At 36.1% G+C, this 13,606-nt stretch overlaps 1 protein-coding gene across 1 annotated transcript in view; it reads left to right on the top strand.

Annotated features, from left to right (window-relative positions):
• Window positions 1–1,534: 1,534 nt before the first annotated feature.
• The window catches only part of kdm4ab (lysine (K)-specific demethylase 4A, genome duplicate b), a 50,542-nt gene continuing 38,470 nt past the window's right edge, over window positions 1,535–13,606 (top strand). Inside the window, exons 1-6 of the mRNA XM_062022254.1 lie at window positions 1,535–1,732; window positions 8,419–8,579; window positions 8,739–8,914; window positions 11,963–12,077; window positions 12,200–12,393; window positions 12,475–12,524. Coding sequence (XP_061878238.1) covers window positions 8,439–8,579; window positions 8,739–8,914; window positions 11,963–12,077; window positions 12,200–12,393; window positions 12,475–12,524 — 676 coding nt within the window. The 5' untranslated portion in view covers window positions 1,535–1,732; window positions 8,419–8,438. The remainder of the gene's footprint in view (window positions 1,733–8,418; window positions 8,580–8,738; window positions 8,915–11,962; window positions 12,078–12,199; window positions 12,394–12,474; window positions 12,525–13,606) is intronic.

The following is a 13,606-nucleotide window of genomic DNA, read 5'->3' on the forward strand; positions in this document are numbered from 1 at the left end:
TATATATATATATATATATATATATATATATATATATATATATATATATATATATATATATATATATATATATATATATTGCATTCTATTTTAGTTACTTTGAATTTACAACCCCCTGGCGCTGTTTTGTACTATTTTTGTACTTACTTTGATTATTATTTCTCAACTGTTTATAAATGTGGAAATGTATAAATAAAGGTTTATAAAATAAAATAATTAAAAAAATACAAAAATAAAAATAAAAATTACTAAAAAAGTAAAAATACAATTAAAACAAATATATATATATATAATAATATAATAATATATATATATATATATATATATATATATATATATATATATATATATATATATATATATATATATATATATATATATATATATATATACATATATATATACAGGTATATATATATTTTGCATTCTATTTTAGTTACTTTGAATTTACAACCGCCTGGCGCTGTTTTGCTTACTTTGATTATTATTTCTCAACTGTTTGTAAATGTTGAAATTGATAAATAAAGGTTTTTAAAATAAAATAAAATTTAAAAAAAATATATAAAAATAAAAATTAAATATATATATATATATATATATATCCATCCATTTTCTACCGCTTCGCTGGAGCCTATCTCAGCGACAATCGGGCGGAAGGCGGGGTACACCCTGGACAAGTCGCCACCTCATCGCAGGGCCAACACAGATGGACAGACAACATTCACACTCACATTCCCACACTAGGGCCAATTTAGTGTTGCTAATCAACCTTTCCCCAGGTGTATGTCTTTGGAGGTGGGAGGAAGCCGGAGTACCCGGAGGGAACCCACGCAGTCACGGGGAGAACATGCAAACTCCACACAGAAAAATCCCATATATATATATATATATATATATATATATATATATATATATATATATATATATATATATATATATATATATATATATATATATATATATATATATATATATATATATATATATATGTATATATATATGTATATATATATGTATATATATATATATATATATATATATATATATATATATATATATATATATATATATATATTATTATTAACGGGACAAGCGGTAGAAAATGGATGGATTGATGGATATATATATATATATATATATATATATATATATATATATATATATATATATATATATATATATATATATATATATATATATATAATTATTAACGGGACAAGCGGTAGAAAATGGATGGATGGATGGATGGATATATATATATATATATATATATATATATATATATATATATATATATATATATATATATATATATATATATATATATATATATATATATATATATATATATGTATATATATATATATATACGTATATATATATATATATATACGTATATATATATATATATATATATATATATATATATATATATATATATATATATATATATATATATATATATATATATATATATATATATATATATATATATATATAAGCGCACTTCAAGCTCAACAGCGCCATCGTCAGACCCGGAAGTAGACTCGTCCTCTGATTGGCTGAGCGTGCCCCATGCGTGTGTGGTAAACAAAATCGGATTTGCGTGCGTGCGTAAGGAAGGTAATGAAGGCTGCTGTCCCACTCCTGAGGCTTCCACCCTGTGTCCACCATACATATATTTACGTCCTATTGATGACCCACCCCGCCGAAGACGAGTGAAGAGTGAGCGGTGAGTAACAGCATGTCGGGTCTTCTCTTCATTTGAGCAGTAAAGTCGACATGCTAATCCCGTTAGCCCGGAAACACTACGGCCAACGACCGTGGTAACGTTGTGGCGTCGTCTATTTCCTGGGGCAGAACTCGTCGACTCGTTAGTTATTACTGTCGCGAACTTGTTGGAAATATTCCCCAGTGAAGAGTTGAATGCTAATTTGGTAGTGTGGTGGTTGTAATGTGATTTATTAAATATCAAATATGCGTTGCAATGTAACTGGAAGTGCTTCCATTGACGCCGGGAAATAGTCGCATCCCATTACGGAAACAGTGATAGCATTTTTGGATGCGTTCATTCGAGAATGACGTCTGCGCATGTGCACGCCGTGCAGACGTAAGTAAATAACAAGCAGATCCAATGTTGTCAATTTAAAAACAGCATTGGTGTCGATGTTTGACAAGTAGGAAGACGAGCTAACGTTAGCCGTCTGGGCTTCCTCAGTCGGGCCGAATTAAAGAGACGCCGTTCTGACCAATCAGAAACGACCAAAGTGTTGTACTACAACACTTTGTGTGTGTGTGACAATCATTGGTACTTTAACTTTAATATGTAAATTGTATGACGTATCATATTGTGACTGCATACAAGTTTAGGATAAACTTAAACCATAACCATTAATCTGTTTGGATTTAGACAAACTTTATTGATCCGCAAGGGAAATTGTTCCACACAGTCACTCAGTTACAAAGGATGGAAAGGATCAAGATGGAAAGGATAATGCACACAAGGGCACAAAAAGAGGGCGAAAACCAAAGATATGAAATAGACAAAAAATTTACCATAGTAGCAATTAGTGCTGGGCGATATGGACCAAAAAGTATATCTCGATATATTTTTACTTAAACTCGATATTCGATATATATCTCGATATAATTTTCGGTGAAAGTATACATAATAAGATATTCATTTTTGAGCGATATTCAGTAAAATTGAAGTGAATGTAGGGCTGGGCGATATGGCCATGTTACGATACACGATATACAGGACTGTCTCAGAAAATTAGAATATTGTGATAAAGTTCTTTATTTTCTGTAATGCAATTAAAAGTCATACATTCTACATGCTTCCATCTGTTGAAAAGCTCTATGGAGATGATGATTTCATTTTCCAGCATGATCTGGCACCTGCCCACAGTGCCAAAACCACCAGTAACTGGTGTATTGACCATGGCATTACTGTCCTCGATTGGCCTGCCAACTCCCCTGACCTGAACACCTTAGAGAATTTGTGGGGTATTGTGAAGAAGAAGCTGAAAGACACCAAACCCAATAATGCAAATGAGCTAAAGGCCGCTATTGAAGCATCCTGGGCATCCATAACACTTCAGCAATGCCACAGGCTAATTGCCTCCATGCCACGCCGCATTGATGGCAGTAGTCCGTGCAAAAGGATTCCCAAACAAGTACTGAGTGCATTAATTGACATTTTCAAATGTTTGATTTTGTTTTGCTGTTATAAATCTTTTTTTTTTTACTTGGTCTGAGGAAATATTCTAATTTTTTGAGATACGATTTTTTAGTTTTCTTAAGCTGTATGCCATAATCAGCAATATTAAAATAATAAAAGGCTTGCAATATTTCAGTTGATGCGTAATGAATCCAGAATGTATGACATTTTTGTTTTTTTAATTGCATTACAGAAAATAAAGAACTTTATCACAATTTTCTAATTTTCTGAGACAGTCCTGTATATCTCAATATTTTGCCTTAGCCTTAAATGAACACTTGATGCATATAATCACACCAGTAAGATGATTCTATGTGTCTACATTAAAACAATCTTGTTCATACTGCATTAATATATGCTCATTTTAAACTTTCATGCAGAGAGGGAAATCACAACTAAGTCAATTTACCAAAAGTGTATTTATTAAACAGTTATTAAGCAGTGGCACAAACATTCATGTCATTTCAAAACAGAAAGTGCAAGATTGTCAGAGACATTTTAAAACAAGCTATGAGTGCACTTTTGTGCATGATGTCACTAAGATGACATATCAAAACCACTAAATTAAAGTGCACTTTTTGTACAGAACGCCACTACAATAGTTTAAAACAAATAAAGTGCACTTTTGTGCATGATGTCACACAAGATATTTAAATAACTGTCAAATATAAATGAGCTGCATAATAGTAAATCAAATAGTATATGTCTTTAGATATGTGGTAGGTTCCTGCGGACATTATCTCCTTCTGTTGTTGACTATTTTTTTCATACGGTGTTGATCTGGAAATAGTTGCTTCGCCATTTTGTGGGTGTGGCACCGAACGGAGATGTTGACATGCAGAGTTTCAAGCACTCTTCATTCTCTATCGGGTGACTTTTCAAATGATGCTACACATTAGCAGTGGTGCTACTTTTTGTAGCAATGCTTTTGCCGCATACTTGACGTATTACTGTTGTCTGTTCAACATCTTCCCGCTTGAAGCCAAACCACCGCCAGACGATGGACCCCGTGTTGTTTTTCTTGGGAATTAATTCTTCCTTCATTTGTTAACAGATTCGCACCTTCTCTCTCTCGTATTACCACCCGCACCGCCCCGTTAGCATCACAGCTTACGTTACAATGTCGCTACCTTTCTGCTCCGCGGGAGCGTGTGACGTTGCACGCGCGACAGTATGTGACGTATGTAAGAAGGTGCGCTTGTTTTAAGTCTCTGTGAGAAGGAGAGACAAGAAAGTGTGGGAAACGCCTGTAGTGTAATGCCCACAGCTAAAAGCAACTGCGTGAGAACGTATACTCGAATATCACGATATAGTCATTTTCTATATCGCACAGAGACAAACCCGCGATATATCGAGTATATTCGATATATCGCCCAGCCCTCAGTGAATGACAACTGTTCTGTAAACAGTCAGTGGAACTTTTATTATTTTATATCGGGGCGGTATAGTTCGGTTGGTAGAGTGGTTGTGCCAGCAACTTGAGGATTCCAGGTTCCATCCCCGCTTCTGCCAACCTAGTCACTGCCGTTGTGTCCTTGGGCAAGACACTTTACCCACCTGCTCCCAGTGCAACCCACTCTGGTTTAAAAATGTACCTTAGATATTGGGTTTCACTATGTAAAGCGCTTTGAGAAAAACGCAATATAAATATAATTCACTTCAATTCACTTCACCATTAACCCAGTTAGTCAAGATGGGTATTAACAACACAGAAAATAAACTGTTTAAGTAGCACAGAATTACATAACATGAATAAAATGGAAAAATATTATTTTTACTTAAAATAAATAACATAGCTGTGTAAATAATACAAAAATTTATCAAACTCAGATGAAAAAAATACATTTCCAGACAGGCACTTTGTGATTTCCCTTCCTGGTTTGATGACCCGCCCTATGTTGTCTCTGATTGGCCTGTCCCTAACCAATCGTGACTCGTCATAGTAAACAATAGGGCTGTGAATCTTTGGGTGTCCCACGAATTTATTCAATATTGATTCTTGGGGTCACGATTCGATTTAAAATCTTTTTTTTTTTCAATTCAACACGATTCTCGATTCAAAAACGATTTTTTCCCGATTCAAAAGGATTTTCTATTCATTCAATACGTAGGATTTCAGCAGGATCTACCCCAGTCTGCTGACATGCAAGCAGAGTAGTAGATTTTTGTAAAAAGCTTTTATAATTGTAAAGGACAATGTTTTATCAACTGATTGCAATAAAGTAAATTTGTTTTAACTATTAAATGAACCAAAAATATGACTTATTTTATCTTTGTGAAGTTGTGTGTGTTGTCAAGCTTATGAGATGCGATGCAAGTGTAAGCCACTGTGACACTATTGTTCATTTTTATTTTTTTATTTTATTTTATTTTTATAAATGTCTAATGATAATGTCAATGAGGGATTTTTAATCACTGCTATGTTGAAATTGTTACTAATATTGATACTGTTGTTGATAATATTCATTTTTGTTTCACTACTTTTGGTTTGTTCTGTGTCGTGTTTGTGTCTCCTCTCAATTGCTCTGTTTATTGCAGTTCTCAGTGTTGCTGGGTCGGGTTTGGTTTTGGAATTGGATTGCATTGTTATGGTATTGCTGTGTATTGTTTTGTTGGATTGATTAATTAAAAAATAAAATATATATATTTTTAAATAAATAAAAATCGATTTTTAAAAAATGAGAATCGATTCTGAATCGCACAACATGAGAATCGCGATTCGAATTCGAATCGATTTTTTTCCCACACCCCTAGTAAACAATCAACCAAGGAGGGAGGGGAGGGGGTTTAATAGCCCATGGGGGGGCAGCGGGGGAGAACAAGGAACACAACAAATAAGCGGCGTTTGGTCATTTTAACGTGAAATAAATTATATCGATATTACGATATTTTTAAAATTCATATCTTGTTTAAAAATATATCGATACATCTTACAAACTCAATATATCGCCCAGCCCTATATTGTAGCATAAAAAATGTGTTTTAGATCATGTTTTTTATTTAGGAAAAACGTGTGTGCCTCCAGTGTTACGATGTCTGGTTATTGAATTGCTCTAATGCAGTGGTTCTTAACCTTGTTTGAGGTACCGAACCCCACCAGTTTCATATGCGCATTCAAAAAAATAAAAATTATATACGGCCTCGGGATCTTTCTGTGTGGAGTTTGCATGTTCTCCCCGTGACTGCGTGGGTTCCCTCCGGGTACTCCGGCTTCCTCCCACCTCCAAAGACATGCACCTGGGGATAGGTTGATTGGCAACACTAAATTGGCCTTAGTGTGTGAATGTGAGTGTGAATGTTGTCTGTATATCTGTGTTGGCCCTGCGATGAGGTGGCGACTTGTCCAGGATGTACCCCGCCTTCCGCCCGATTGTAGCTGAGATAGGCTCCAGCGCCCCCCGCGACCCCGAAGGGAATAAGCGGTAGAAAATGGATGGATGGATGGATATATGTATATATATATTTATATATATATATATATATATATATATATATATATATATATATATATATATATATATATATATACTGTATATATATCCATCCATCTTTTTCATCCGCTTATCCGAGGTTGGGTCGCGGGGTCAGCAGCTTAAGCAGGGAAGCCCAGACTTCCCTTTAGCCTTGAATGAACACTTGATGCATATAATCACACCAGTAAGATGATTCTATGTGTCTACATTAAAGCATTCTTGTTCATACTGCATTAATATATGCTCATTTTAAACGTCCATGCAAAGAGGGAAATCACAACTAAGTCAATTGACCAAAAGTGTATTTATTAAACAGTTATTAAGCAGTGGCACAAACATTCATGTCATTTCAAAACAGAAAGTGCAAGATTGTCAGAGACATTTTATAAAAAGCTATGAGTGCACTTTTGTGCATGATGTCACTAAGATGACATATCAAAACAACACTAAATTAAAGTGCACATTTTGTACAGAACGCCACTACAATAGTTTAAAACAAATAAAGTTCACTTTTGTGCATGATGTCACACAAGATATGTCAATAACTGTCAAATAAAAATGAGCTGCATAATAAGAAATCAAATAGTGTATGTCCTTCGCTACGTGGTAGGTTACTGCGGACGTTATCTCCTTCTGTGGTGCGCGTACAAGGCAGGTGAAAATCATAAATAACCATGGTGACTAAAACAAGCCCCCGAAGTGCACAAAACAACTAAGGAAGTCCAAAACTAACAGAACATAACTAAACAAAATATGATCCGACCACATCATAATACATCACAGTTTCATATCATTTCACTTTACAGGAGTAGGAAGAAGTAAAGCTTATTTAATCCTACCCCTTTCCCACTTCTTACAAATATATACATCCTTTACTGACTTTTTTATAATAAAATATCTGTGAATTAGTATATACAACAGTTTTGTAATATGTAATTAATTAATTCAGTCATTATTAATATACTGAGATGAATATATCTTATTTTCAATAAGGTTGAAAGTATTTCTCATAATTCTTCTACTTTGTAAGCACTATTCATTTGAACAACCTTTTAAAGTGGGTCATATCAGTACAATGTTTAACTTCTTTACTTAATCCATTCCATCATTTAATTCCACATCATTTTAGCTGTTTGCAATTTTACCAAATCATCAAACTTTAATATTTTTGACTCAATAAATAAAGTGTTTGTATGTTCTCTATATCCAACATTATGTATCCGTCTAATTAATTTTTTTTGTAACACGGTTAACGAATGTAGCGCACATTTGTAGTTATTTCCCCACATTTCTGCACAATAACTCAGATATGGTAATACTATGGTAGCAAGCAGTAGAGAATGTGAAGTGATTTGTTAAACCAAATATTGTGTTTTTTTCCATATACAACAACCTATCTGGACTCGATAAGAGAATCGATAAGGACTCGGTTCGATAAGAGGATTCGATAATAGGCTCAAACTCGATAATTTCTTATCAAACATCATCCCTATCATAATACGTTGATAGGGAGAAGTTTTTATTCACACGATGAGTCGGGTGTGTCTTGACCTCCGCGGCGGAGGTTCCGCCGAGCCCCTGAGGCCGACTCAGCGAACCCCTAGGGTTCGATCGAACCCAGGTTAAGAACCACAGCTCTAATGTCTGTTTACATGTATAATATGGTTTGAATTTTGACACATCCTCCCTTGTCATTAAAAATGTCCCCTTCACAATATGTAGGAGCTGCCATAGATATTGTGATGGCGTCTGACGCAGTTCCCCAAACCCATGGCTCCAAGGGCATCATGACATTTTACCCCACTGTTGAGGAGTTCAAAAACTTCAGCCGCTATGTAGCATACATGGAGTCCCAAGGAGCGCACAAGGCAGGCCTGGCCAAAGTATGTACTTGCATTTGACGCACATTTTCCAACCCTGCACATGGCTTCTATACATTGTACAGTGTATTGAATATCTGGCATATTTTGCAAACACAATAACCAGCTCAGAAAGAGATAACATGATCAGCTTAGTAATACTCATTCTCCCTCCCTTTTAAGGTGGTCCCGCCAAAGGAATGGAAGCCCAGGCAATCGTATGATGATATAGACAACCTGATTATTCCTGCACCCATTCAGCAGGTGGTGACAGGCCAGTCGGGCCTTTTTACCCAATACAACATTCAGAAGAAGTCGATGTTTGTCAAAGAGTTCCGCAAGATTGCAAACAGTGACAAGTAAGTTTAAAAAATGTGTTTAAGTGTTTACGTTGTTCAATTCAGGCCACTAATTGAACAAGTATGTGATCGCCAAATTATTCATGCCTCTTAAAGCCGATATCCAACGCTGATTTCCTCTGGCTGACACGACCATATTTTCCTGACTAGCACCGGTATATAAGCCGCACTCACAAAATTTTACAAGAAAAAATATTTTCCATATATAAACCACAGATATATACGTTGTGAAATGAGTTATTTACACAGAAAGATTTCGTAAATTTTTATTTACATACCATAATTGTTTACAAACGGTGCGTGTAAAACGGCTGTTTAAACAAAACACAAGTCATCGTTATGGACCCACTAGCTGCAGAAGCTAGCTCTCCAATCAGCTAAACAGACTCAAAATACTCCACGGTGACGTTTTGGTGAATATCCTGAGGAATTTGTGAAACTGGATAAATACAAGCAGAATGCCATTGTAAGTTAATAATATGAACACAGACGCTCGTAAACGTGTTTACATATTAGGTCATGCTAACGACGCTAGCTTGAGTTTATTATGATAGCACGTACAAATAAACATGAAAATACTCCTACAAACATCACACTTGGGACGCTATAGTAAGTATGAATAGTTTTAGTTGTATTGTAAAACTTAAACGCTGCCTGGAGGGATTAATGAAGAAACCATACGAGTAGAAAGGCTATGGATGACTAGAAGACGAAACAACACTTCTACTTAGGGTTCAAAGCACCAAACAGAAGGAAATACTGTAGATGTTCACCCAGCAGCTTCTGCAGTGAGCGAAATAGCACAAAAAATGTACACACCTTTTCACTGTCTTTGCTTGTGTTTTATGAAAACGATTTGTTGAATACAAAACATTAAAGCCATTAGTGAACAAAAATCAATAAATTAGCCGCACAGTTTGATAAGCCGTAGGTTTCAAAGCGTTAGAAAAAAGTAGCTGTGTATAATACTGAATTTACGGTATATATATTTTAGTCCCCTGGCTGACAAGCAGCTAATTGTGTCTCCATAGTGGAGTCACTCCCTTAAAATAATAGCCTCTCTTACAAATAAACTGCATTTCTTTGTAAGGCTAAACATCTTACACACAGAGCAGGCATGCTAAAAGCTAAGGTAACAGCTAACCTAGCTTTAAAAATCACCAAGAAATAAGTGCTTAGTAAAGTTTAGGAATTGTGGATGGAAGTGTGTTAAAGCAGAAAGTAAGCAGATATTAACAGGAAATTAACAAGTAATAAGAGTCTAAGAGGATAAAATGACAACTGTTGGTGTGTCCGCATTGTCACAGTCAGTACACGACACGTAAGAGGAGGGCGATTGATCTATAAAGTGGTGGTGTCGATACCAGGGTGTAATATTAGGAAATGATCGCTACTAAAGTGATTAGGTCGATTTGTAATTTCTCAAAATCATTGTTTATTTATGTTTACACACTAAGTGGATATCATTCACTGGACATAGGAGGTCTTTGAAGGCAATAACCAAAGTATTTAAATAAGTGGTAGATAATTGTTTTTGATTTTGTTCAGTTATTGTGTTACCATTGACTTTAAATAAATACAAATGATTACAGTTGATACATGTGATCGGTATTGGTATCGGCCACTCTAACTCATTGATGATTGGAATCGGCAGCATAAAACCCTGATCGGAACATCCTTACTCCAAACGCTATAACTCTACTCTAAATATATTTAAAATGTACTTTTACTCATTAAGTAAACATTTACAGACATACAGTAAACATAATTAAAAAAAATATAATTGTTGTTCTAAAGGCAGCGTTTTTGTTTAGGCTTACCGTATTTTCCGGACCATAGGGCGCACCGGATTATAAGGTGCACTGCCGATGAATGGTCTATTTTCGATTTTTTTTTATATATATATAAGGCGCATTAAAGGAGTCATATTATTATAATTTTTTTTCGAAATTTAAAACACTTTCTTGTGGTCTACATAACATGTAATGGTGGTTCTTTGCATAGATTGTTTTACAGATCATCTTCACGCCGCTTTTACAGTCGCTTCAGGATGCGCCGTTTTGTGGGCGGTCTTATTTACGTGGCTCACCTTCGACACCGTCTTCTCCCCGTCATCTTTGTTGTAGTGTGCAAGGACAGGAGTGGAAGAACTGTCAAAAGATGGAGCTAACTGTTTTAATGACATTCACACTTTACTTCAATCAATAACGGAGCAGCATCTCCTCATTCGGAAATGACAACAAAGCCGGAAATGTGTCCCATGAAAAACCGTCCGACCGGAACTCTCTAATAACTAAAGTTCCTTGGGTGAATAATGTTTTATCGCTTTCATGGCGAGTTTACTGACTGATATAAGTAAGAACTTTACACTACTTTATATTAGAAATGGCAACAGCGGAGAATGAATGTCCCATAACAACAAGATAGAGAAAAAGAAGAAGCTTATCGACTATGGGGTCGTCACGGACTACAAAGGCGGACTCGCGCAATTTTTCAGGATTTATGCAGATCCCAAATACAGATCAGCAGGTACCAGAAAGTAAGAAAAGTTGCTTTTGCATAATATTGCGAAACAAAATGCCAGATAATATGCCTTACCTTATACACACACCATAATAATACTCCTATGTTGAAGCACAGTACAATCCATCAGGCGGTGCGGCTTCATAGCTTACCAAAGTCATACTAAAACATTTTGATAGATTTTTGAGCGCCGTGTGTAATGTTCTATATTTTCAATGGAACATATACAATTTTGGTGTCGTTTACTTGAGTCATATTGCAGTCTACACATATCTCTTATGTTTTACTGCCGTCTACTGGTCACACTTATAATTTCGCAATGTACCAAATAAAATAGCTTCGAGGTCGGTAAGCACAACCAAAGTTATTCCGTAAATTAGGCGCACCGGGTTATATGTAAGAAGAAAATAAATCAGTTTTGTTGCACAACTTTTCTGGTGCATTTACGTTATTATCCTAAACAATAACCAGTTTGTAGGATGCCCGATGTGCCTGTCTATGACCATGTGTTACTCTTTTCTGCAGGTTTTGTAGCCCTCACTATGATGATTTTGATGAACTGGAAAGAAAATACTGGAAGAATGTGACATTTAATCCTCCTATATATGGGGCCGATGTCGGTGGGAGTTTATACAATCCGGTGAGTTGATGTCATATTGTTACAGTCTGTGTATAGTTTGAGCCTGGATCACCTGCGTACGTCAAGATATTAACATGATGCACTCTGTTTGAAGTTCCCTGTGCTTCCCTTTCTTGTTGCAGGAGGTCAAAGAGTGGAATATTTGTTGTCTTAACACCATTTTGGACACGGTGGAATCTGAAAGTGGCATCACTATTGAGGGCGTCAATACACCGTACTTGTATTTTGGAATGTGGAAGACCACCTTTGCGTGGCACACGGAGGACATGGACCTCTACAGTATCAATTACTTACATTTTGGAGAACCCAAATCTTGGTAAATGAAAAAAAAACAACATTCATAAATAGCTCATTTATGTCAGTTCACTATGGATAACACCACTTTCAACATCTGCAGGTACTGTGTGCCTCCAGAGCATGGGAGAAGATTTGAGCGTCTGGCTCAAGGTATGGCCACAGTGGAATGTCTATAGAAGTTTTTATACACTACTTGCAAAAAGTCAGGGATATTTGGCTTTTGGTTGAAATTTTGGGATTAACTTAAAAAGCACCATAACCTTTTACGTGAAATATGTGAAATGTACGCGGCATCGTGGAAATCTGCATTTTTAAACATGAATTTTCACAGTAAAATATCACCTTTTTTAATGAAGTATCACTAAAAATAAAATGTAAAGAAAATGTCGGTATTTAGAGTTGAGATGAGCCATGAGCAGGCGAGGTTGCCAGCTGAACGTAATAAGGCGAACATGGCATATACCAGGGGTCGGCAACCCGCGGCTCCAGAGCCACATGCGGCTCTTTGACCACTCTGATGCGGCTCAGCTGCATACTTGCCGACCCCCCCGATTTTCCCAGGAGACTTATGGATCTCAGTGCCTCTCCTAGATAACTCCCAGGGCAAATATAATCCTATTTTCAGTCTAATTATTAAATTAAGGGCGTGCTCTAATTACACTGCAGTAATTGTCCTCTATAGCATTTACAAACAGCGTGCCAGCCCGGCCACATGTTGTATGTAGCTTTTACTTGCACACGTAGGAGACAGCAAAGCATACTTAGTCATCAGCCACACAGCTTACACTGACGGTAGCCGTACCTTATAAAACAACTTTAACACTGTTACGTTACAAATATGCGCCACACTTTGAACCCACACCAAAAAAGAATGAAAAACAAATTTCTGGAGAACATCCCACCGTAACACAACATAAACACAACACAACCAATACCCAGAATCCCATGCAGCCCTAACTCTTCCGGTCTAGATTATACACCCCCGCTACCACCAAACCCCCCCACACATCAACCCCCACCCCCCCTCCGTGCGTCGGTTGAGCGGAAGAGTTAGTGCTGCATGGGATTCTGGGTATTTGTTGTGTTGTGTTTATGTTGTGTTACAGTGCAGATGTTCTCCAGAAATGTGTTTGTCATTCTTTTTTGGTGTGGGTTCAAAGTGTGGCGCATATTTGTAACGTAACAGTGTTAAAGTTGTTTTATACAGTACGGCTACCGTCAGTGTAAGCTGT

The sequence above is a fragment of the Entelurus aequoreus genome, linkage group LG16 (assembly GCF_033978785.1).
Source record: "Entelurus aequoreus isolate RoL-2023_Sb linkage group LG16, RoL_Eaeq_v1.1, whole genome shotgun sequence".
Taxonomy (NCBI): Eukaryota; Metazoa; Chordata; class Actinopteri; order Syngnathiformes; family Syngnathidae; genus Entelurus; species Entelurus aequoreus.